The sequence below is a fragment of the Ambystoma mexicanum genome, chromosome 3q (assembly GCF_040938575.1).
Source record: "Ambystoma mexicanum isolate Mex_15411 chromosome 3q, UKY_AmexF1_1, whole genome shotgun sequence".
Lineage (NCBI taxonomy): Eukaryota > Metazoa > Chordata > Amphibia > Caudata > Ambystomatidae > Ambystoma > Ambystoma mexicanum.
Window position 1 is genome coordinate 1,283,413,136 of NC_090926.1, and position 26,391 is coordinate 1,283,439,526.

The 26,391-nt window shown below is 48.7% G+C and overlaps 1 protein-coding gene across 12 annotated transcripts in view; it reads left to right on the forward strand.

Annotated features, from left to right (window-relative positions):
* The first annotated feature begins 9,097 nt into the window (after positions 1-9,097).
* KHSRP (KH-type splicing regulatory protein) overlaps positions 9,098-26,391 on the forward strand; it is a 41,481-nt gene continuing 24,187 nt past the window's right edge. For 5 of the 12 annotated variants that reach the window (XM_069604363.1, XM_069604356.1, XM_069604360.1 and 2 more), the window contains exons 1-10: positions 9,101-9,387; positions 10,409-10,508; positions 11,054-11,092; positions 12,412-12,451; positions 12,600-12,649; positions 13,170-13,241; positions 13,809-13,866; positions 18,279-18,453; positions 18,534-18,632; positions 19,690-19,806. In XM_069604363.1, the coding sequence (XP_069460464.1) occupies positions 9,223-9,387; positions 10,409-10,508; positions 11,054-11,092; positions 12,412-12,451; positions 12,600-12,649; positions 13,170-13,241; positions 13,809-13,866; positions 18,279-18,453; positions 18,534-18,632; positions 19,690-19,806 (915 nt within the window). In that variant the 5' untranslated portion in view covers positions 9,101-9,222. Of the gene's footprint in view, positions 9,388-10,408; positions 10,509-11,053; positions 11,093-12,411; positions 12,452-12,599; positions 12,650-13,169; positions 13,242-13,801; positions 13,867-18,278; positions 18,454-18,533; positions 18,633-19,689; positions 19,807-26,391 lie in introns of all 12 variants that reach the window. The other 7 variants (XM_069604355.1, XM_069604358.1, XM_069604359.1 and 4 more) reach the window with 4 other exon arrangements.

Here is a 26,391-nt window from a genome sequence, read left to right on the forward strand (position 1 = left end):
GATTCCTGGCGGTTAAACTAGGTGACAGTGAAAAATAGGTTCCCTTTGCCATTGATTTCAGTTTTACTAGACAAAGTGAGATCAGCAAAGATATAAACAAAGTTGGACTTAAGAGGAGCATATCATTTGATAAGAGTTAAAGAGGGGGATGAGTGGAAGACTGCATTTAGGACTAAGTTTGGCCTCTTTGAGTAGCTTGTCATGCCTTTTGTGTTGTGCAATGCTCCAGCGGCATTTCAGTTTTTTATGCAGGAGGTACTGAGAGAGTTCATTGATGTTTTTGTCATTGTATATATTGATGACATTTTGATTTTTTCCCTTCTCTAGAACCACATGTGAAACATGTAAGGGCATTGTTGCAGCGCCTACAGGATTATCAATTGTGTGTGAAATTAGAGAAATGTGCATTTCATACGACTCAAGTAGAATTTCTGGGGTTCATATTAACACCGGCTGGTATTATTATGGACAAGAAGAAAGTGCAGGTAGTTACAGATTAGCCTTCTCCTCAGTGTGTAAAGGACATACAATCCTTTTTGGGCTTTGACAATTTCTATCGGAGATTCATCAGTAATGTTTCTATGATAACACCTATTACTCAGCTACTAAGGAAGGCAGCTCGATTTACTTGGAGTGAGGAAGCAGAAAGGGCTTTTCAGGAATTGAAGGTAGCTTTTACAATGGCTCCAGTGTTGAAACATCCAGGCGCGGATAAACCATTTCAGGTAGAAACTGACGCCAGCAATGAAGTGTTAGGGGGGCCATATTATCACAGAAAGATGAGGAAGCAATCTGGCATCAGTGGCATTTTATTCTCGGAAGCTTTCTAGTTGTGAGCGGAAGTCCTCTATAACTGACGAGGGGTTGTTGGCTATTCGGTCTGCTTTTCTTGAATGGAGGCATTATTTGATGGGAGCCAGGCATCAGGTGATGGTGGTAACTGATCACAAAAATCTTCAATACTTCAAGACGGCTCTAACTCTTAGTCCTAGGCAACTTCGCTGGTCTCCGTACTTTAATGAATTTGATTTTGTAGTTACTTTCAGGACAGGAACAAAGAATGGAAAAGCAGATGAATTAACAAGACAAAAGAATTTAGACAATGTGGTGAATGAAGTAAAGGCGATTATTTCCCCAAAGAAGGTCATTGGTGCTATTACAGAGGATTTATTAGGACAAGTGAAAAAAGGGCAGAGGCCACAGGAATTACAGAAATGGAGGACCAGTCATCCATCAAGAATGGTGCGGGAAGGGTTGCCTTATCATGCAGGACGGTTATTTTTGCCTACTAAAGAGCTACAAGACAAGGCTTTGTATTGGTGCTACAACTCTCCCTTAGCGGGGCATTCTGGTAAAAGAAAGACACCGGTGATGTTGGAGAAGTACTTTTAGTGGCCCAAATTAAGAAAGGATGTGGTGGCTTACCTTTTGAAATGTGAAAATTGTGTGCATAACAAGGCTGACCATGTTAAAAAGAGGGGCTTGATACAACCTTTACCGACCCTGGAGAAGACATGGACCCACATCTCCATGGACTTCATTACGGACCTTCCACCAGACAATCAGCATGACACTATTTGGGTGGTGGTGGATTACTTGTCCAAACAAGCTCATTTCATTCCATGGATTGGTATTCCGTGGGCTGGCAAATTGGCACAGTTGTTTCTACAACATATTGTGAGGTTGCATGGTCTCCTTAGGAGTATTGTCTCAGATAGGGGTCTCCAATTTACTTCAAGGTTTTGGCGTGCTTTCTGTCGGATGTTGGGATTCAACTGTGCTCTATTGTCAGGGTTCCGTTGAATGCCTCGTTGCATAAACATAGACGGAGCTCGCGCCTTAACAAACTACCTATTAACCCCAGAGAGCAAACATTTTTGGTTCCAAATCGAGGTGGCCTGCTAAGCCTCAGAACTGTGCTGCATCGTTTCTGGCGCGTCCTTTTACAGAACGCTATGGGTTGCCATGGAAACGTTGGCGGCCATGGTATTCGCGTAGGTATTCAGGCCTACAGCGCCGGCCTGTGCATACGGTCAGGTTGTCAAACGGGAAATTATATCGTACCTCCTATTGCAACGAATATATGTATATTGGCCTACGCCAAGCTGCTTGTAAGCCACCTGCGTGTTGCAAGTTCCTGACCTTAGAATCAATGTAAACCGCCATTTTAGGTCAATCCGCCATTTTAGGTTCTCTCTGTAAAGTCACCCTGTGAGTTAAAATGGTGGACGATGTCATTCCGAAATACAACATGGCCATCTTGACCTCTGTGTGTAATTGATATGTAACTTGCCTGCAGGCCACTTGTTGGAGTCGTGAACTGAGTCCTTGTCCTTCGCTAACGTGTGTAAAGGATTACTCGTGCAATGAAACGAATCCACAAGCATATGTTAAGAACAATGTATCCAAATACTGAACTAAGAACACTTGTTTAACTACATTGTATTAATGTTTGAGAAGACCTTTATGAGAAATCCTAAAATACACTGTTACCATGTAGGCTTGTTGGCGAATGTATTAAAGGCAATCCTTATGCACATAGTGGTATGAACCCGGCATGAACCCTAGATCAGTAATGTATTAGAGGAATATTAGCCCGAAGTAGGGTTGGACATCATGTTCGCAGATGGTATAAAAGAGCAACAAATTCTAATGTACAGCGTCTCTCACTAAGCACACTGAACCACGCTGGAGTTTGTTGCGTTGTAGTGAGGGCCGATAGCTTTCTGTTACTTTTCTTGGGAAACTGTTCAGTATAAAATAAAAATCTTTATATGTTCCTTTGTAACCCGTGTTCGGTGTATTTCCTTTTGGGGTACTCAGCCTCGATATTTCAATTTTATTTTCACAAGGTGACCAGTACTTAAGCCGCACCCTCGCGCACAGCGGTGCTTGTGACTTTGTCTGTTTTCAAAGCTACGTACCTTGTACCTTGTCTTCTTGGCACCTTGAATCCCCGGCCCGCCTTGTGACCTTCCTTGCTTCCTTCTTGTCATTGCTCTCAAGTCTTACCTGTTCAAACCCGGCCCGGAACATCCATGGACTGCACTTGTCTAATCCCTCAAGTCTTACCTGCTCATACCAGACCCGGAACATCCACGGACTGCATTAGTCTAAACCCTCAAGTCTTACCTGCTCATACCAGACCCGGAACGTCCACGGACTGCATTTGCCTAATCCTTCAAGCCTCACCTGCTCATACCAGACCCGGAACGGCCACGGACTGCATTAGTCTAATCCCTCAAGTCTTACCTGCTCATACCAGACCCAGAACGGCCATGGACTGCATTTGTCTAATCCCTCAAGTCTTACCTGCTCATACCCGTCCCGGAACGGCTGCGGACTGCATTCGTCTAATCTCTCAAGTCTTACCTTCTCATACCAGATCTGGCACATCCACGAACTGCAGTTATCTCATTTCACAAGTCTTACCTGCTCGTCGTTACAACCGGAAAACCCACGGACTGCATACATCTCATCTCTTGAGTCTTACCTGTGTCATATCTTTTTTTTGGAACTGTCAAAGACACTTTTGGAACTGTCAAAGACACTTTTGAACATTCAGGACTGTCGCACATCGGCGCAAAGACCAAAGGACATTGGCGCATCAGCGCAAGGATCAAAGAACACCAGCGCATCGGCGCCCGGATCAATTAACTCTTTAGGTGTCCTCGTGCCGGCGGGTATAGGAAAACAAAACATTGTGTTTCCCGGACTGCCACTCCATTTCCAACTCTCCTGCAACACCTAACCAGGTCACTCATTTGGTAAGCACAAGTCCATTTGTTTCTTACTTTCTTGCTATTTTCTGTACTACTGGTAACAGTTACTGTCCTTGCTTTCAGGGTACTCACCAATCTAACTTGGAACTATTCAGTCCCAGTCTGATTTTCTTGTTTGTGAGTATCAGTTCATTATCTTGCTTTGGAGAGTCCATTGACTTAACCCACATGTTACTATCTGGTTAATTTTTCTCGCAGCCAGCTGTTGGAGTACCAGGGTGTACCATATTTTCGGGCAATACTCACCTCAATCTGTCCTTTTGTACTCTTGAGGGGTATATTGTCAGAAAGCCTAAATTGCATCACGACGTGTCAAGCCACCACTACTATACAGAGCCCTTGTGTCATAACATCTATCCACTTGCTATCACCCTCAAACCAATGACTGAAAGAGTTAATCAGACTCTCGAGCAATACCTGAGATGTTATTTAGGAGATGGCATGGAATCTTGGGCTCAGGCATTATGGCTGGCAGAATGTACCTACAATAACACAGAGCATGCTTACTTGGGTATGGCATCCAATGAATGTTTATATGGTCATGAGCAGAACATGATACTGTAAAAACTACCGGAGGTGGAACAGATTCCCGTTTTACAGCAGCGTAAACAGATGCTTCTTGAGATCAGACAGAAGGCACGCTCAAACGTGGAACAAGCTAAGATGGTGTATAAGACACAAGCTGACAAGAAGCAACAGGAGGCCCCAGAGTATCAAGTAGGGGATAGGGTATGGTTGGCTACTCGGAATGTATCTTTGGTGGGGTCCCGTAAGTTTGCACCTCGATTTATTGGGCCACATGAGATAATAAAGTGTGTGTCTTCTACGGCAATGAGATTACGTTTACCAAAGTCTTTACAGGTACATCCAGTGTTCCATGTGTCTGCTTAAACCCGCAGCTCCAGGGATGACCACACAACGACCACCAGCTATTCTTAAAGAAGGCCAAGTGGAATACAAAGTGAAACGCATACTGGACTGCAAAAGAAGACACCAACAGTTATGGTATCTTATTCAATGGCCAGGTTATGGTCCTGAGGATTGCTCATGGGAACCTGATGGTGCTGTGCATGCTCCTAGGTTGGTGAGACAATTTCATTTGCGACACCCGAAGAAACCAGGTCCTGGGAAGAGCCCTGGGAGAGGAGGTACTGTCAGAAATAAGAGCTGAGGCAGACGTGTGGTATTGCAGTTTACCCGGTAATAGAGTTTTGCAGCGTTAACAGGCTATCTAGATAGGAAAACAGCCTGTGAACTTCAATTCCCAGCATCCCCTGGGACAAATGGTAGTTTTACTGTTTGTGCGCGTAACCAGCTGACAGTGATTGTTGTCAGCTTATTAGCAGGCAACGGCACAGCCCATGTGCGGATTATTTTCATTTGGCACGGGCGTTTTCAGGCACAGGAAGGAGGATCCCCTGCACGTTTCCTTGCATGCCGAAGGACTTCAAGAGAAGGGAAGGAGGACCGTGGGCCATGCAGTGCTGAATCCACCAGGGTCCTGGACTACGCGCTACTTCTTCAATCTGGGTCGTCCCGCGGGGCTCCCGGACCAAAAGCTCAGTACTTGGGGGTAAGCTTAAAAATGCTCTGATTACTACGGTCGGCGTTCCGACTGCAGTGACAATGCTTTCCCGGCACGCCACAAGTTCAGTCTCATGTAAACCTTATGTCTCCATTGTTACGCTGGAAAAGAGTGCAATAAGTGTTTTGGCACCAGACCTTTTGAGTAGCATATGATTTTACCCATAGCCATGGTTATAAGAAGCGGGTGGGGAAAACTCAGTTAAGTTTTGGTCATGTGTGATTAGATAACACATGTACTTTCTAATCAGCCAGTTCGGTGCAATATGATTCATGCTGGAAAGTGATGTTATGTACATTTGCTTCTGCCTGCCCCCAGGGCCATGTGTTTGTTTATGTTTATTATTTGTAGTGCGCGCCTAACCCAAGGGTAGCAGGGCGCAAAAGCAACAAGAGGATTGTAAAGCTTAGGTTACAGGGAGCACAATAGATGGAGTCCAACTGAGGTTACATTGCTGGACAACATCAAGAACAATGAAAGCCGATATGTCAAATTATAATTACAGGAAATATACAATATTTACAGGTTATATGATATGTCTAAACATAGAGGATCAGTAGATGTACTTAGTTAAACACAATTTACAGTAGTTAAGTATAGCGCGGCAAGGAAGAGCGTTAGGTGTCATGTTCCTTGAGCCAGAGGATGGTATTAGATCTGAATTGAGGGTAATGAAGGTCTTCCCTGATGGATGGTGGTAGGAAGTTCCAGAATTGTGCTGCTTTGACAGGAAAGCTGTTCCCTCCCGACATAGTGCGTTTGAATCTTGGCACCAGAAGGAGGTTAGAGTTGACCTTTCTGGAAGGGCGGCAGGATGCTGGTCTAGTGAATCTCGTTATCAAGTATTGAGGGCCAGCTCGGTGGAGGCATTTGTGAGTCAGAGAAACAGATGTAAGGAATATTTTGTCTTTCGTTGAGAGCCAGTTGACAGATCTTCTAGTCTCTGAGATGTGGGCTTTCTTCGGGAGGCTTAGTACAGCTCTTAAAGCATTATTTTGTAAAATTTGAATTTTGTTTGTGATGTATTTGTTGCAGCCTACATATAGAGCATTACATTACAGTTCATCTGGGGAGCTCCCCCTTGTTTGTTTCATTCAGCTTGCTGCTACATGTCCTCATGCCTTCATGCTTATATGTTCCATGTGACATGTTGGGTTTTGACTAAATTATGAAGGAGGAACTCCATATGGTACAGGAATCTCAAGAATTCATTAGACAGGCAGGGATTGGAGAACATGAATATGGCTAGTTATGTTTGTGTATGCTAGGTTTTTTCCCGTTGCTCCCCCCCATGTCTATCCCAACCAGGTTTTTTCCTCTACCTCTTTCCGGTTTTCCTAACTACCCCACTCCACCCACAACCTCTCCTTAATCCCTCTTCCCCCCATTGGCTGCCACGTGGTTACCTGAGTTATAAAATAATGTGCCTGTGCCAACCACGGTGGGAGGGTCGAGACCATTCGGCTTCTGTGGTTCGGGGGAGAGTTTAGAAAACGCTTCCCTTGCACGTGTTGTTGACAATATGTAAGGAAGGCATGGTATCAAACAGACACAAGTAATCACAGTTCAAGGGTGTTTATTGAACTTCAATTGGGTTTGAAAAATGCCTAGCTAATCCTAAATCTAAAGTCGAGAGCAAGCTAGACCATCAAATAAAAATAACGCAGTCCTAGTCGAGTCTGTCAAAATAAATGGGCATATACTAATAACATACATGCCAACATTCAGATGCACATGGGAGTGAGATTTTCACAGGGAAATCGGGAGACGCATATTTCCCTATAGGAATGCATTGAGGCTACAGTTATTTTAGGCGGGAGACCGTAAAAAATAGCAATATTTTTCACCCAAGAATCGGGAGTCTCCCGCCTAAATCGGGAGGGTTGGCATGTATGTAATAAACCTATTGCCAATCCTTACTTCTAATTACAAATAGTGTGGGAAACAATGTTATGCAAAAGAAAAGTGTTCAAGAAGTGACATGTCAGGATATACATACAAGCCATTGGCTTCTGTTTCCAACATTTTCAGCACGGGACAAGGCAGCACACTCGAGCTTAGCACACTCTCTGGCTTCTCAGGGCACGAGGATGCAGTTCAAAACCTCAACATCAGGGTCTTCTGTGCCAAAGTCTCTTTGCCATTCAAAGTCTCTAATTTCAGAGGGCCAGATGCAATATGATACACGTTAAAGTTCCTTTCTTCTCAGGATTTCACATACACAACTTCTCAGGTGATTTTCGGTTCACCCAGGGACCCCTTCTGCTGGGCTCATACCTACTTTAGCACAAAACCTTCTTGGATGATTTACTGCTCTGCCCGGGTATACCTTCTGCCAGGCCCAGACCCACTTTAACACAAAACTTTCAAATGATCTCCCTCTGCTGGGCTTGGACCAACTTTATCTACTTTTCCAAGCTTTCTTTACTTCAAAAATCGAAGACTTTCTGCTGTGCGCAGGATTTTGCTCAACCAATCGCAGGACCACTTCCATTTACACTTTTCTTGATGTAACCTCTTTCTAATTTCCCTTTTGCCATGTCTTAGCTGGATACCTTACAGAGACCTTCGATTGAGCACTCACGCGGTGCCGGACCTTTTATCTGCTTGCCTTCCTGTCGGGTCACGCGTAACTCCTGTAGTTTGCACAGCTTCTTCCCAGAGCTCCTGTGGTCCTCCTGTACACTGAGGCGCTGCTCGTCGGGCTGGGATCACGTCTCGCTCTCTGTCAGGCTTCTTTGGCAAGCCATGCTTCCTGCTGTGCTTACTCTGCCACGCCACCGGCCTTCATATCTCGCATCAGCAAGCGTTCTTCCTTCTTCTACGTTCAACCCACCATTCTGGTCTGCCTCTACCTCTGAGTCAGGTCATCATCCTGACACCTGCAACTCATTCCTGAGTTTAAATGTCCCGCTCAAGTGTTGTGGTCTACAACTAGACTGCACATTATGGTTAACGACATTGTTGATCCTTACTAACCCTGGGCAACACATTGTTGATCCTTACTAACCTTGGACCCCTCTTCTTCGTCCCAGTAACTAGGCCATTATGGGGTTTTAATGTTCAATTATTTTGAATTGCTTTGGGAAATAAACATTGGGAAGTGAAGGAATTTTTTATAAAAGGTATTTTTTTTACATTGGATTTTAAACTCTATTTAAGACTGGTCATGACCAATTGGGAAGTCACATTTAATTCCTGATTAGATTACTTTGCACAACATGTTCTTTGGATATTTTCATATGCTATTAAATATTTGCTCAGCATAGGCCGGCGGCCTCTCGATTACTCTAGGAAGAGGCTGTGTACAGTCTCCAGGCCCGGAAGGGGTCCTGGCTTGGGGATACTATGACACACGGGGTTTCCCCGAGTGCAGTAGGCAGCGTGCGTTTTTGGCCTGAGCTCACAGGAACAATAGTATTACACAATTTCCCGCTCCTGTTGGCCGTTTGCGCTGTCAATCATCACCATGACGTATGGACGTTTACGGCGCCGGTTGCTCACGTCCTTTCGCACCAACGTGCGTCCGTCAATGAAAAAACGCCTCTCTCCGTTGGCTTACAACCCCGTCAATCAGAAATTGTTCATTTTAGGTCTTCCCCTCTACGCTCGAGGCTGGGTATACCAGCTCCACGTTCGGCTGCCAGTCAGAGATTGCTGGCACGTTGATTGGACTTGGTTGCCGCGCATTAACGTTACGTTTGACGGAGGCGGGACCGGAAGCCTCCTGCCCGGTGATTGGTGGTGCGCATCTGCGTCCCTTGCAGCCCGGTGCCGTTCCCAGAGTGCAGCGCGCGCCGAGAGGCCTTGTTCCCGCGTTCGCCGTAGAGTCCCCCTCGGCTGCCTCCGCCCGCCATGTCCGACTACAGCAGCAACGCCGCCGCCTCTGCAGCCAGCGGGGGCCCCGGCGCACCCAACTCCGGAGCCGCCCCCGGCGGACAAGGGGGTGCCGGCGCTCAGTCCAACGCGCCCGGCATCCGCAAGGACGCGTTCGCCGACGCCGTGCAGCGGGCCCGGCAGGTGAGGCCTGGCGCGTTCAGGGGAGGCCTAGGGTCTAGCGGGGGCTGCGGGTGGGCAGCGCGGCGCCTCCTATGGGGGAGGCCGCGGTTCGGTGGGGCTCGCGGGCGTCTAGGGGGCGGGGGTCCACGCACGGCGGAGAGCAGCGGCGCGGGGCCTTGTGCGGGAGCCGCGTGGCCGCCCGAGCCCCGTGGGGTTCACCCCTCTCGGCTTGGGGGGGGGGGGCGGGCGCGTCCTGGGCTCTTGGATCCAGCGGTGCCCCTGTGCACGGGGCCGCCTGGAGGCGGGCGGGCGGGCAGCACCCCCGGCTAGCCGCTGGCCGAGTCCCTGGGCCTCCTGTGCTGGAAGGCGGCGCACGTGTGTCCTGCGCTGGTCGCCGTGGCCTGGAGCCCCCCCCCCCGGACGCGCTGTACTGGGGCTCTCTAGCGCCGCTGAGCTAGGAAGCGACGCAGCGCTGTACATTGGGGGGGGGGGGGGGCTGGAGTAGTGCTAGTGGTTCGCTCTTAAAGGCCAGTGAGAGTATGTGGTGAGTAGCCCCCCATCATTTGAGCCCAGTGAGGGGGTGGCGTCCCACTCGGTGCCGGGCTTGGAGCGCGCCGTGCTCCGTGGCCATCTTGCGGGAGGCCGGCCAAGGCTTTGGGGCCCCTGCTGGGTCTGCCCCCCTGGGAATAGTGGTGGGGGTCGGCTCCCTCTCCTCGGCATCAGGAAAGCAATGCTACCTGCACTGGTTCCGTCCCGGGGGGTGCGGGGGGCTCCTTGCAGACACCAACTGCTCCCAGGCGCTGCATTCCGCTCCCCAGGCCAAGTGGCCTCGCGCAGACATGGCTGTGTTTGGGCACCTTGGGTCATTCATACATGGGGGGGGGGTGTGCACACACGTGTAGTGTCCCAGCGTGAGCGGAGCTCCTGCCTACCGGGGTTGCCCGGTCCCCGGAACTGGTCCGATCCAGCTCCCGCTTAACAAACCTCGGTTTGGCCCCCTCCCGGCCCCGCACACTTTCCTGATGTTGTATTTTGTTTACAGATAGCAGCAAAGATTGGCGGAGATGCAGCCCCTCCACCGGTGAACAACACCACTCCGGAGTTTAACTTTGGAGGGCAAAAGAGGCAGCTGGAGGATGGAGGTAAGGCTTGGGATTGCCAGACTGGGTATTAGTCCCCCGCCTGGAAAGAGTTCTTTCGGTGGGCTCTGATGGCCGGCCTGTGCATGCTCCAGTCTCCGCATAGAATTGCCCCCGCTCACCGCCTTTTCATGGTTCCGGTGTCCATTTTATGGTAGTGCTTGGCTTCGCCGTTGGCATTTTTACTGGGGCCATGTACTACTTGCCCCCTCACATTTGCATGTGGATTTTGACTGGTGAGTATGATTAGCATGGTGCTGCTATGTTGGAAACTTCAATTTATTAGCTTTAAATGGCAATGCAAGAGCGGATCCCTTCAAGTAGATTTTTATGCCAGCATATTTTCATTGCCCGTGTCAAATGCTATGGTTAAGGCATTTTTTCTGCGTCACTGTTTTCCTTTTGTGTGTAACCTTTTTGAAGTTCGCTCCATGGCACCCTGTCTTCTGTAAATGGGACCGTGCAAGGTTGCTGGGCACTTCTCACCCACTACATGCACACCATGTTGGTTCGAACGTATGGAAGTAATTCTCTTCTCTCTTCTGCAGACCAGCCTGAGAGCAAGAAGCAGGCTCCCCAGGTTGATTGTAAGTACCCTGTCATTTGGCATAAATAGATCAGTGATGCAATTGGTACTGGCGATGTTAACTTTACGCGGTTAATTCATGGCGTTAATGGAAGCTTGTTTTATGGTCGATGCCTTAATGACGTTCTGGTGGAGCCCACTGTGAAAGATGCCACTGTTTTGTGGCAGTATTTGGCATTCGTCTTTTGTGGTATTGAGGCTCAGACATCCATTTTTATTAACATAGAAACTTGAGCAACGGCGGGAGTCTTTAGTCATTGAATCGGGCCATTGCAACTAGAACAAACGTATTAGAGAAGCACCATGATGCTCTTCAGGCTTCAGTTATAGAAAATGTACACGTGAAAGAAACCCCGTGCTGTTACCTACCACTGGTTATTAACGCCTTAAGCCTTTCTAGCATGAAAAGTATTAAACAGTCTTCCACGGTGGGAATCCACAGGGTCTGTACCCCCTTGCTGCAGTTTCTACCTCAGGTGGGGAATACAACCCATTCTTTTATATTGTAAATCGTGTTATGCAAGCATGACAAGTAAATCCTACTTGGCTTTCTATATTCCCTGGCTCCCTGCACTCTGAACCCTCACTGACCGCCTTTCGGAAAACCCTGAAAACGACCCTGTTCATCTAACAATTACATGGCCTGGCCCTCATTGTATTGTATGATGTATTATGTGGTATATCTGATCACAGGTCACTGCCTCACTGTAACCCAAGGCACAACCTGCACACATTGTAACTAAGTCAAATCTGTGCACTTTACCTGATGAACAGCTTTCCCATAGGTCATAGCTTTATTGGCATATTTTACCACTTAAGATGAACGGCCATAATTCACCCAACCCTTTTCATGTGTATTTAACGAGGCTCTAGATGCAACAAAACAGTTCTTTTGGTTATGCTTTTGCAAAATTGCACCCATATTACATCACCTCCAGTTGATAGCAATTCAAAGTCTGACCTATCAAATAGGTGAAAGCAAGCTACTCAAAGTCTGCATGGGGAAAAGGTGTATGGGCACACTAAGACATGTTTGCAGCTAAAACAATTGATGCTGGATAGCATCAATATCACAAAGGACTATGGGAGAAAGGTGACGTGTAATTTTGCGTGTTTGGCTGACTATGGATTGACTGGTTGGTGTGGCTGTGCCCTGGCAGTTTACAAATGCTATTTACCTGTATAGGGTACATTTCAGTGCACTTGTTAATAAAACAGTTTCTACTTCTGTGCGTTTATTTGCGCTTAGTCCATGTGAACAGTTAGCTTTGAGTGTAAAGCATCATTTGAGATTTTGTTTTCCCCCCATGTTTATTCCAGCGATGGGATCCCAGCTTGGACAGCAGAGCCATCCACCCAGGTATGCTCTAAATGTTATTGGGGCTAATCCTCCCTCTCCCCCTCGGTTCATCTTTCTCTGGGGTTCATCCTTTCGTCTCTGTCCACACTCTCTCCCTGGGGTTCACCTCCCAGCTTTCAGCGGCTGACTCTCCATTTCCATTCGGCAGGTCTAACATGACGGAGGAGTACCGGGTGCCGGACGGCATGGTGGGACTGAGTGAGTATCGGACAGGTGGCAGCCCCTTCAGTGGCGCTTGTCGGACGCCCTGGGCCTGCCTTTATTTTATTATATGGAGACTTAGACCCACAGTTTAGCATGCTCGCCACTCTCCTGAGTCTACCCAGTTGTGGGTCAACTGGCAAAAGGAGCTGCTCTACTTTCTTCTGCTCGGTTGTCCCTGCAGAAGCTGGTATGATTTCAGGTAATTGAGGCGGTAAGGAGGTAGATGTTTGGCCTCTGTGCTCAGATGGCGGTCCAGGTTTGCATGCTGTTCCACACTTTGGTGTGGGGCCTCCTGGAGTAGTGCTAGTGGAGCAGTGGTGGTTGCTTTTTAGATTTTTGTTTGGAGGTAGTCCTGGTAGATATTGGTGAGCTGCTAGCTCGATTTTAATTTTTCTTTTTACCCAAATTGGTTTGATTTAACCCTAATCTCTTGACTTCTCAAGCTCTGCTGTGGCAGTGCTCTGTTTTATGTCGGTAGGAGTTCCTTAGATGGTCTCCCTGTTTTGTTTTCCAGTCATAGGCAGAGGAGGTGAACAAATCAACAAAATCCAGCAGGACTCAGGCTGCAAAGTACAGATCTCACCAGGTATGCGCTGTCGCCCGGGGATGCCCTGTGGTGGTCTGGCGACTTAAACATCTACCTCACTCCCTCGACGGAGATCTTCTACCCCCACAGCCTACCAACGATAAACCCAGTGGCAGGTTTCTTCCGGCCCCTGGTGCACAGGTCTGTGCCTGGGAGGTTGTTCTCCACCCCCACCGATAAAATCACAAAACATGATGGTCCAATCGTTATGCCCAGCTCTTGTGTGGCGCGGGGAGTGGAGTTGCCCACTGACGGTAGCACCTGGGCAAACAACTTTCGGCTGATATGGGTTGCCCTCTGAGTGGGTCAATTATATTCTGTACTCTGGATCTCTGGCCCCTAACATTTCTTGTTTGCTGCCCTTCTTTCCCTTACCGATTCCTCCCATGCTTATACTCTAATGCACCAATGTTTGGGGTTGTCAATTGGGGGTTGTGGGAGGCTGTCTGTAAAATAAAACACCCACTGTAATGCTAATGTTTAAAATATGTTCATATTCTCTACACTACACCTGTTGAGTTCGATTGCTTTACCTGTTACCCGTACCTTTTCTCTCTACTGATGCAGATAGCGGTGGCTTGCCTGAAAGAGTCGTGTCGCTGACTGGATCGCAGGATTCCGTTCAGTGAGTTTCACTTTGCTTGCCTGTTTGATGACTGACGCGTGGGCTGTTTCAGTTCTGTGGCATTCGTGGGGCTATGATATACTTTGGGGTTACAGGCCACTGATCTTTTGGTGGACTACCTGCTTTATGGCTGGGGCGGAGGTATTCAGAAATGTGGCTATATATTCTGGGTCATGGTCATCTGTGTACGTGTTGGTGTTTATAGTACGTTTTATATGATATTGTGTACAGGGGAATATTGGCAGCGCCATGTTTTTACCAAAGTAAGCTATACATTCATTTTTATAAAATGGGGAGATATAGTGCTTGAGTGCCAAAAGCAATGTTTGTGGAGAACCATGACGGAAAAACTGGACTTTTGATCTGGGCACAGGCAGCACAATGTGAGCCAGACTACAAAGCTAGTTATAGCAATAGTGTAGTGATGGGCGAGATTCATAGGGCAGCCATTGATTAGAAGACCAGGCAGGGTGACTGAACAAGCAGAAGGTGTCCATGACGGTGAAGGTGAAGAGCTGGGGGCACATGCGAGGGAGGATAGAGGAATTATGCGAGCGTTAACACATTGCCGGCAATTTCGTGAAATCCACACGGCTATATTTTATTGCACTATTTATGCAAGTCATGTGACCTGCTCTTAAGGAGCATACTTGGCATGTGGGGAAACCTTTGTCTTGGTTTCAAGTTTATAATATGTACTTGTAAAAGTAATGTGCTTTGCCAGCATGGCTGTATATGTATCCATGGTTGCATTTTCCAAACGTATGGATTTATACATGAAATTGTATTGGCAAAAAGAGGGTGATTGGTTTATTGTACTTGCTGAAACTTTTCTTGTCCCAGTGGATGGGCCATGTTACCGTTTCCACAATGTTGCGTAGCCCATCCAGGCTGTAAAGCCAGACTACATTCGTCTCGGCACCCCGAATGCCACTAGTCATTTACCTGCTGCCTGTGCAGCTAAGTGGGATCGGCCTCGGTTGCTTTATGGATAAGAGTGCTTGGATATGTCACTTGTAATGTATTCTCCCCTGTGCCATTTCTAGCTTACAGGTTTATGCCCGATACACAGGATCTGCTTTTTATCTAACTTCGATTCCCCCATCTGATGTGCAACCAGCTTTTTTGAGCCCTGCTGTGCGCCAAAACACCAGTGGTTGTCTGAGCACGGAGACTTCTGTGGAATTTGGCTTTGTGCTGATTCTGGGGTATCGGGTCGATGGGGAGAGGAAAGGGCTTAAGCAGTAGGGAATGTGGCTAGAGATATGGTGGTTCAAACAGTGGTGCAGCAAGTTGAAAGCAATGGGGGTGGTTTGATAGCTTGGACACAGTATATCCAGCCTAAGTAGGCTTGGATAAATTGCGGCATAGTTAAACTTTGTTGGGAGAATGTGTTTTCTGTGTATTACTAAATTAGTGTGTGGCTGTGTGCTCCAGGGTACCCTTGAAGTTGCTGCTTTCTTGGCCTACTGTTCTCTGGTCCCCAAGTGTGGTTTGAGAAACTACATGCTTAACTAAATGAGGGTGGGCTTTAAGCTGCGGCTGGCTCCTCCAAGCCCGCGTCTGCGGCATCCAACAATTCAGCTTAATTCTTTAAAATCTGCAAGGAGCTGGCCGATCCTGCTGCATCTCCACCCCCTTGTTCCCTCCCAGGCCCTCTGGACGACCCTGGCTTATTTCATCTCTAAAACTCAGGACATCCTGCCCTTCCTCCTCACTCTACTTCCTACTTTTCCTCTGGCCCTTCTGTGGCCACCCTGCTCCTTCATTCTATGCCTTGCCCAGAAACCTCATCTGGGGAGTACATGGTAAGTCCGATCTATGAAACTCGTCAAAACAGGTACTCCCCTGTTCTCCTAAAACCAAGGACCACATTGATTCCCTGGCTCTTGCTTTGGCTGACTTCTGCAACCATTATTTGCCACTGGAGTGTTCCCTTCCCTGAAGCACTCCCTTGTGATATGACATTTATAATGCGCCTATACACAAGTCTTAAGATGCCCCTCTAACTCTCAGCTGACCCCCCACCCCCTGCGAACTATCACCCAATCTCCATCACTCCTTCCTGGAAAAACTGGCCATCTCCCAGGTTATTACCAACCACACTGAATTGGTTGGTTGTTTCCATGACCACCAGTCTGACTTCAGAGCTGCCAGAAGCATCGAAACTGAAGACCTGCTCTCAAATCTTGATTCCCAACACTCCTTGATTCCTCATTTTACTGATCTCTTCTGCCTTTGATACAGCCATCCTGCTTAGCGCATGACCTCTTTCCTTTGGTCCTTCCTCTATCTCTACCTGTGGTGTTCACCAGGGTCTAACCTCTCCCTGGCTGTTCAACCAATACCTGCCAATTCTTGCCCACCATGTTGCCACTCTCTGCCCCAACTTTGTTATGCGGACGACACTCAGCTAATTTTCAGGCTCCCTTCCGCCACTTCCTCTCCTTTTCTCACCTGCCTGCTATCCAGGAGTGGTTAGCCGCCAATGATCTCTGCCTTAATGCCAGTACGACTTATCTTTTCTTCGGCACACTGCTCCCTCCTTTCCTATTGCTCTGGCTGGCCTACCATGGCCCTCTTCCTTCCACCTGTGAGGCTGAAAACCGTGGTAATCTTCGACTCACTCTCCTTCTCTCCTCACGTCTCTAAGTCTCACTACCAGCTGCACCTCTATTCCTTCCCCCAGAAGCTCACTGTCCAGGGCTCTGGTTTTCTCTAGGCTAGACTACCAGCATTTCTGAATCTGCCTGCTTCTACTCTCAGCCCTCTGCAACTAATCCAGAACAGTACTGCGAGACTTGTCTTTGGCCTCAAACCCAGGAATCGTGTCTCTCAGGACTAATCTTTGCACTAGCTCCCAATGGCTGCGAGGATTAAGTTCAAAACCTTCTGCATTGTCCACAAGGCCTCCTGGGTCCTCGATACCCAACTCTCTCCCCAAATATCTCTTCTTTCACAAGCTCTTCGCTCATCCAACTCTCTCGGTCAGTCTCTTCGAGTTGGTGGTAGATATTTCTTCGGCTGTAGCCTCCCTCTGGAACAGCTGCCCTGCCTCCCTGTAATTTGAGAATGTATGGTTCCAGAAACACCCCCAGACCTTCTTTGCTTCTGCTTTCTCTCCTCCGGTCACCTGGCTACCCTTTGATATCGGGCATAGGACCCCCTTCCCTGCAATCTGCACACCTGCACTGCCTAACAGGCAAACCCTGCACTTGGACTCCTTTTCTGTATCCCTACAGTCCCACCCACTCATGACATTTGATGTCTGCATTCACCCCTGCACTTTCCACAAGCTGGCCGCACTTTTACCGATTTTTGTTTTTTTTTGTTTTCACTGTTGATACAATGACTGCACTGCCCCCTTCCCCGTCTCTTCCCCCCCCCCGCACTTGTGCGATCTCAATGTCACCTGACCTAGTAAGATCGTTGTCTGGCATCCCTCTGTTCCCTTGCCTTGAAACACGTGTATAGGCACGTTATAAATACCATATATAGGAGCAGTGGTCTTATTTACCCATGTGCGTACTTTGTGTCAACGTTTTTATATGGGGATGGTTGTAGAAATTAGAATGTGGGAGGCTGTATTCGTATTGCTCGATCCAGCCTGATCTATTTAAGCTGGACTGCAGTTGCCATGTCGGTGTTTTTGTTCGCCATGGCTGTAGTCTTACCAGCTTTGCAGGTCTACTGTGGGGATTGTGGTTTATGACCTAGTGACTATCTTTGCCAAATCCTTCTCCTATACTGCACGTAGGTGCCACGCTTTTGCCCCATCTACAGAGCTCTTGTAAACCTTGTCGAATGTCTTCCTGAATAGCTGGAATAACGGTGCAAGCTGAGGTCACTGCTGTTTTTTTTTTTATTTGATTAGGGGTCCATGTAATGCAAGTGTTGCATGTTTCATACCAAATGCTTGTTTGGGCATATTTTGCTCACCTGGCCTTCTGGTTAATGAAGGGCATAACAAGGTGGTTTGTAAATTGATCAGTTCTGACGGGTTCTGCAATAGGCTGTCAAATGTGGAAGCATTTCCCCAGTCTATGTAAGTGGAGTGAGTTTGTAGTCTCAAAGGCATGTGATGTGATCATGGTGCTACTATGACTCGCTTGTTTGTGACCAGGACGAAATGGTTTTCATGCGGATTGTCTCTGTGACCAGGACGAAATGGTTTTCATGTGGATTGTCTCTGTAGCCAGGGCATCAGGCTGACCGCAGTGTCCATGGTTCGAAGTGCCGTGTCTATGGTGGTGCATGTACAATGGTTGGTTAGGCCATGGTGGCAAGGAGGACTTTTTAAACTAAGGTTGTGGTTGTAGATTTGAGAAGTAGGGCGTTCATCTTGTGTGGTGTTGGGTTCTTGCATCACTTTGCTGGATCGCACTGCTAATATTTTCTCTTAACTCTTACAGAAAGGCGAAGATGATGCTTGATGAGATTGTGTCTCGAGGCCGTGGAGGGGGCCCGTCTGGCCAGTTCCACGATAACTCCAACGGTCAAAATGGTGCAGTGGAAGAAATAATGATTCCCGCAGGGAAAGCCGGGCTCATAATAGGAAAAGGCGGCGAGACTATCAAGCAGCTGCAGGTAAATGGTCATCCCTTCTCTAGGATTATGTGGTGGGGTCTAGTCTGAGGGAATCAACCCTGAGCATCTTTATTTCCTAGGAACGTGCTGGAGTGAAAATGATTTTAATACAAGACGGTTCCCAGGGCCAGAACGTGGATAAGCCCCTCCGGATTGTGGGAGATCCTTATAAAGTCCAGGTACTGTAAGCCGTGCTCCCTTTTTGTGCCATCGTTTCTGGGGTCAGATGTGTTCTGTGCAGCCCGGTATCTGCTTCATGGCAAACTGTTGCATATCTAACATTACCTGCCTGCAGGGATGCATTACTGGCTGGAATGCGTATGTGCAGGGAGTAGGATAAACGGGTTAGTTACGACAAGGTTGGGGTGGCAGTGGTAAAGCAGCAGATTGGAGTTAAGTTAATGGAGTGCCCGGTTTTGATATTTTATTTCTGTCGCGTTCATACAAAAGTGTTTCAGAGCGTGACAAGAGGGGAACAGGGAGAACAAAATGGCGTGTTCTAAATGTCACTGGGCCTAGTAAGATCTCAAGTGCATGGGAGAGGGGAAAAGTGCATGGAAGTGGAAAGTTCGAAGCAGAGGAGAAACGGATAAAGAATAAAGGCAACAAACTGGTAGTGCAGCCAGCAATTTCCAAGTGCTAGGTTTAAGGCAGCAGACGGGCTAGGCCTAATAAGTACAGGAAGAAAAAGTGGGGGGTTGTAGGGGTACAGATGGAGACCCCAGTGCAAGGGGTGGCCTGGAGGCAGTGTGAGGGTGGCAAGGTGCAGAGTGCCAAGAGAACAGATCAGCGGGGTAGAGGGGGAGCGAGGGAAGGTGTTTAGGTGCTTCCAGAACCAGTGCTGGTTTTGAAGTGGCAGGGAGGCTCTTCAGAGGGAGGCCGAAGACGGATCTACCCCCAGCTCGTTTCTTTGAAAAACGACTGACCCTGGGGAGTGGAGGTAGAGGAGCGAAGAGCTCGAGAGGGGAGGTATTTGTGGAGGGATAGGTGAAGATATTTTGGACCCAGGCCCCAGAAAGCCTTGTGGACAATGCAGGGTTTTGAATTCGATCCTTGCATCCACTGGGAGGCAAAGGAGAGATTCCAGAGCTGGAGAGATACGATCCCAGGGCTTGAGGCCAAATCTCGCAGTCCTGTTCTGGATTGGTTGCAGAGGGCGGAGAGTAGAGTAAGGCAGTGAGTTGGAACTCTTGACTCTGTAGCTTACGACTGCGCTTTGCTTCCATTCTGTTGCAGCAAGCCTGTGAGATGGTGATGGAAATGTTGCGGGAGCGTGACCAGGGTGGCTTCGGTGACAGAAACGAGTACGGTTCCAGAGGTGGTGGAGGTGGCGGAGGCGGTGGTGGAATAGATGTAAGTTGGAAACTAATTTGAAATGCAACCTCGCATTGACTTGTTTGTGCAGAGTGCCATTGACAAACCGGTCGCCTGCTTGTGTGCTTAAAAAAAAAATATGTAATGTAATTTCACCAAGGACAATGAACCATTGCTAGCTCTGTCCTATCTTTAGGAATCGCACCTGGCTCATCACCGGGTGATGCCAGATACCCAACCGCTGGGGTTTTGCTCCGGTTCATAATCCTTATTTCGATGCATCTATGGAGGTGTAAACTGGGCTTTGGGATTGTGTTCTGAGCACAACTATGGAGCCAGCTAAATGGGTAGTGTCCCATGGTAGCACTGATTGCGATTAGTCTGACATGCGATGGGTCTTGTGTTGCTCTGCTTGTTTCAGGTTCCCATGGTCGTCATGGGGCTGGCTTAAACCATGATTTTTGGCCACTGACTCCTGCAATTGCTGGAACTTGAATTGCGTTCACACTGTTGAGGTTTAACTGCATCCGTACTACAGTGACTGATACTATGGTATCCTGAGTCTACTCCAACCATGTGCTGCGGGCTCAATTAGTGGCAGAAGTGACCCAATAACAAAACCTTGCATGGTGTAAGCTCTACAAGAGGGCTGTGGAGTTATGCAAATCTGTACCAGTGGTGCAGGTAATCTGTACAGAGGACTGAATGCATCTGTTGGGAGCGGTCATGGATTGAAGCTTCAGGGGGTGGATTTGTGTGTATATACGTAGATGTAACAGATCATCCATGCCGCTTCAGTCTGAATCCCTTAATTTCACCTGACCACTCTAGGGTAACGACCCCTTACAAGTTGGCGCAGTGATCTGGATGAGTGTTGTGGGTTTTGTGGTATTGTCAAAGGTTTGGCTCATAATCAGCATTTGATCTTTCACAAATCAGAATGTCAGAGGATCACGTCAAGTGCCATATTATACCTCATCAAACAATACAAATTCTCTCTTGCTAAAGTTAAAATCTAAAGAATATTTAAAACCCATAGCCAAAATGTTGCTACATGGTCTCTGCTCTTATGGAAACATTAACTCCAGCTGCTCTCTATGCCCCACATTAATTTTTTTAGGGAAGGGCATTTAGTCAGAAGATGGTGTGCTGATTCCATCGTAACACTCCACACCGGCAGTAGTATCGCTGTGACCATGGTATAGACAACCATGCTCCGACTCAAGTATTTTCTGCACAATTGAATTTCAAATTGTTCCACACCAAGCTATTGGTGCTTCCTCCGACAGGCACTCACTGACCTATGGATGCCACACATGGTCTGTGCTCCACACATGGTCTGTGCTCCCTCCTTACTTCCCGTTAATGGTGGGACTCGGTGGGAGACCCTCCCAGCTTCCTCTCCTCTAAGGTCATCGATGCTTACCCCTGGCACTGTCCTGGTCCAATGCCCTCAGGCCAACCTCCTTTAATCAACACTTCCACACCTTCTCTACCTTCAGAGCCCCTGCCTCCTCCCCTCTGCAACTACTGTGGTGCATTCTTCCTCAGCTCCCTTGCCCTCCTACTTCCTCTGCCCTCCCATGGGCTCCTACACCACTGCAGGGGGTGCCTCTGATTTGTACCCCCTCCAGTCTTTCAAGAATGGCAACCACCTCCACCTCGCCATTCTTTACACTCGCTCAGCTGTCTCCTAGAAGAACTCGACCATGCTGTCCATGGTCTCACTGAGACATGGTTCATGGCCAGCTCTGTCGCAAGCTTTGACACACTTCTTCCTGATGGCTACAAGATCCTCTCCACACCCAAACGTTAGTAGGGGTGTAGCCCTGATCTTCCAAGAGTGGATCTCTGCTGCATCACTACACAGGCCTACTCCTTTGAAAGCCGGCACTCTCTCAGTGGCTATCTACCAGTCACCTGGTCTGATCACCTACCTCCTCTCCGAGTGGGTGGACCTCTCTTCCCCTCCTGGCCTCAACCACTCAACTCTTCCTTCTTAGACTTCCAACATCCACCTGGATGCTTCCCATCCAGCAACTCTTGGGTGACCTAACTCTCCTTCCCTTCGGCCTGAGTCTCTGCAGGGCACATTCTTGATGCTCTGATCTCCTAGCTTGTACACCCTCTGACAAACTGGCCTGGCGCCGGCTCCTAAGGTGATCTCTTCACTAAGAATGCCTGCGTTTCTGCAGCATCTAACAATTCGGCCGAACTCCTTGAAATCTGCAAGAGCTGGCCAATCCTGCCGCAGTCTCTACCTCTCCTGTCCCTTCTCAGGCCCTCTGTATGGCCCTGGCCTAATCTCCAAAACCCAGCACATACTGTCCTCCCTATCGGTCGCTATCCCCCTCTGGCCCCCTTCTCTGCCTTTCCGCTCTTCTCCCCATATGAGGTCTCTAGACAAAGTCCGATCTATGAACCTCTTCTAAACAGTTCTTCAAAACCATCAAGGACCACATTGACACCCTTGCTGATTTCTGCAACCACTTCTGCAGTACATCCCCTCCCCCTGAGATTCTCTGGCGCACCCTCTTCTCAAGAAGCCATCAGCCGACCCCTCCCTTTTGCCTAATTATTGCCCAATCTCTCCTTTCATTGGGTAAAAAGCTGACCATCTCCCAGCTTAAATTTTCACACTTAATCTGTTTGCTTTCTCTATGACCATCAGTCTGGTTTCAGAACAGCCAGAAGCACGGAAACTGCACTCCTGAACATCAGTGAAGACCTGGTCTCTAACGTTGATCCTAATATTCCAATCCGTTCTCTGCGTATCACTGGTCAGGCTCTGGCCTGGTTTAACCTTTCCTCTAACCATCCCAGGTCCAACTTCCTATCTCTCTACCTGTGGTGTTCCCCAGGGATCTAACCTTTGTGCCTGGTTGTTTAGTTCATACTTGGCACTACTCGCCCACTGCATTGCTGCATCCTACTCCCTTCCAGATGGCACCCAGCTCACTTTTAGGCTCCCCGCTGCCACCCTCTTTCTCGCATCCCTCACCACGTCCATCCAAGTGGTGCGCCGCCAACGATCACTGCCTGAATGCCACCAAGACTGGAGATCCTACTCATTGGCACCCCTCACTCTCTGGCTGTCCTCCCTTGGCCCTCCTCCCACCTGCGAGGCTATAACACCACTCTTCTCTCCTCACATCTGTCTCCAAGGTCGCTGCCAACTGCACCTCAGAGGTACTCTCCCTTTCCTGCCCCTGAAGCGTACACTCGAACCCTGGTTCTCTCTAGGCTCGACTACTGTAACCTCTTAAATCTGCCTGCCTCTACTCGTCCTCTGCAACTCCAGAACAGGACTGCAAGACTTGTCCTTGGTGTCAAGCCAGGGACCATGCATCTCAAGCACTGAAATCCCTCAATTGGCTCCAAGTGGCTGCTAGGATCAAATCCGAGACCACTGCCTTCTGGGACCCGGGAACAATATCGCCAGCTCTCCAATTTCAATTTTAAAAAAATTAAATATGTACTCCGCCATCACTGGCTTGACATAAGTTCACATACAATTTCATAAATGATTTTGAACAATAACAAATTATCTAAAACAGATTATACATCACCTTAAGTTAAAATACCAGCTAACAATTCTCATTACCATCAAGGAGATTCTGCCATATCTCAATTTTCTATCTTGCTGTATCGCTTCAGATAGTTGATTCTGAACTGGCTAAGGCTTTCAGTTACTCTCTTCTGAAGTATCTTCCTACTCAAACCTTTCGCCCCTCGGGTGCAAGCTGGGGGCAGGTCTTTCCTCAGTGGGTGTCTCTCTGGAACAGCCTCTCTGAAAATTGAGCAGAACCATATACAGTTCAGGAAGCGGCTCAAGACTTTACTCGTTGCTTCTGCCTTCTCTCTCCCCTGCTGGTCTCTTGTCTGTTACTGCACTGGTTACCTGGTCACCCTCTGAACCACGGGCTCAGGTCCCTGCCCCATCCCAGTTGCACACCTGCACTGCCTCCGGGCAGCCATGTACTGAGTTTGTATCTGTAACTCTACAGTCCTAATTGCTCCACCATGGGGTCTGGCATGGATTCACATGCTCATGCATATTCTGTCGTCAGGCTGGTAATCCTCAGTAAAGAATCAGTTTCACTTCTGATCTGTCTTTCTCCTAACAACCAATGACTGGTCTCTGGGGTCACTGCCCTCTACCTAAGCCCCTCTGCAGCTATCTTCAGATTTTTACCGCACGTTAAGTGTTGGGAGTCCTTGTGCTTTGCTCTGACTTTTACTGCGTTTTGCACTTTTTCTTTTTACTCTTTCGGTCAACCAAGCTCCATCTTTCGATTAACGGGGACCTGTATTTCGGATTATTCAGCTCCCATCAAGGGCGAATTTCTTCAAGTTTACTTCTTGGAGGCCTACGCCGCGTGGACATGGCAGATAAGAGGCCTCGGCGCCCCTGTTCAAGATTTGCCGAGGCTGCAGCCTGTGGAACATTTCAGACGACCGACTTTCCCTGTGCATCTACTGCCTGCAGTCGGACCCGACTCATATAGAGGATGACTGTTTTGTCAGGACATGGTGCCCCACATGCTGAGCGATAGGCGCAGGTGTCTTCAGTGGCTGCAGGTGTCTCAGTGGTTGCAGGCCAAGACCCCTGCTCTGGGTGAGTCCCGGTAGCATGCACACCCGGCCCAGAAAAAAGTTGAGCTGTCTAAGACCTTTGCGGGCACTCCTCCCACGGGGACGCAACATAAGGCCGAGGGATGAGGCTGATCCTTACACAGCAACAGACGGCAGGTTGTGGGGTAGAAGAGGGTTGCTCATACCAGCGCTGCGAGGCAAAGAGGAAAACTGTACTTTCAATCTTGTTCTTGGATGACATTTGGGACGGGGGTTTCCCTCATGAAGAACCCTTCCTCTGCCCCGGTGAAGAGGGACCGTTGTGAGGAGAAATACGGGGTGCTGGACTCTGCGCCCAAGTGCTTGCGTCCCAACTGTCTCCAGACTCTGGTTTTGGCGTTAGCCAAGAAGTCTTCAGGCCTCTTAGGCGCCATGTCAAACCTGGATGACATCAAGGCCCCCAAGGCGGCGCTTTGACAACAAAACAGGATTGAACCAGCTGTGATGTTGGGCGTGCACCCGTGTGAGTCCGTCTGAACTTGATCAGTGTGTGCATCTCCACCGACCATTGGGTGCTGGATGCTCTCGCCCACAGGCACACACTGGGGTTTCAGCAGATGTCACCATATACCATCAGTGGCCCGGCAGGACAACCACGTCCCCAGCTTCTGCTGGAGGTGCGGGCTATGCTAAAAGTGAGTGATCTAGCTTGTCCCAAAGAGGCTCTGGGGCTCCTTCCTGCCATCCCTCAAGGGCAAGATGAGGGGGGGTGGGTCCCCACCCCTTTCAGTCAAGTTTCCAGCAGTCGCAGATCTTCTCGCCAGGGCAAGAGGCACGATTCTGCACCAGGATCGCTGAACCGGAAGGCCTGGCTCCATCATTAGAGAGGCTACGTTCTCCCAGCAGATTGTGGAGGTGCTTGCCAAAGCCGGAGCTTCATCTACTCTCAAATGCTACAGGCACAAGTCGTTTGGTGCCGTACTTGGATTCCTCGGAGTCAGTGCTCCACAGGTGCTTCTGTAGTTGTCATTGGCCATGGCTGGACTGGCCCATGCTTCCATGGGATAGGAGTTCCGTCAAAGGACTATTTTGCTTGAGGTGAAAGCCCCGGCGTGGTAACTCAATGTGGGTGCTGGGTCCTCCGTTCAAGCCTATGCATTTAGCGCCACTGAGTCGTGGAAAACAGTATTTCTTGAGGCCATCACCTCCGCACGACGAGTGGGAGAGATCAGGCCCTCTTGTACACCACTGTATTAGACATTCCACAAGACAAGGGTAGTGCTACGACGCACCTCTCCTTCATGCCCAAGGTGCCATCGGACTCATCTAAACGAGCCCTTGGTGTTGCCTGTATTCTTCCCGACGTCTTCGTTGCCAGCTGAGGCCTTTGCAATTGATGGATGTGGCTAGAACGCTGCAGGTGGCCTGCACAGTTGCAGGAAGACCACTTTAGCCCTGTGAACCATGTGAAGGCCCTCTCCAAGGCTTCCATTTCCAGGTGGCTCGCCGGCTGTTGGCAAACAGCCGCCCAAGAGCCCATTTTGACCAGACCGATCGCAACTACAGCATTCTGTCTGGTGTACCCCTGCTTGACATCTGCAGGACTGCTACGTGGAGGTCAACACCTTCATGAAGTTCTACTGCGTCGGCAGGGAATCTAGGGAGGAATCCAGTCGGCCAAGCAGTGCTGCGCAACATGTTCGCTTGAAGATGAGCCTGGTGAGGTTAATGTTGAGCCTTGCCACCTGGTTGTGCATGTGTACTGCTATGTATTCATTAGCCTGTGAGTCCATGCCAGGCCCATGCCTGAGAATAACTTGTTCGTTCTGCACTATCCTTGCTTTTATGCACTTAACTGTGCGCTGCTGGCTGCACTTGTTTACTACTTGTCCTGCACTTGCTCCTCCCCTTGGCACTTTCCCCTTCCTCTTGGTCACTGGGCGATCGTTGTTTTTTTTTTTCCCCCTCCCCTACCTCGTTGTGCTTTTGAAACATTAGTGTGGGTGTGCTGTACATAAAATCATATCCCGTTTGAGGGTAGTTCTTCTC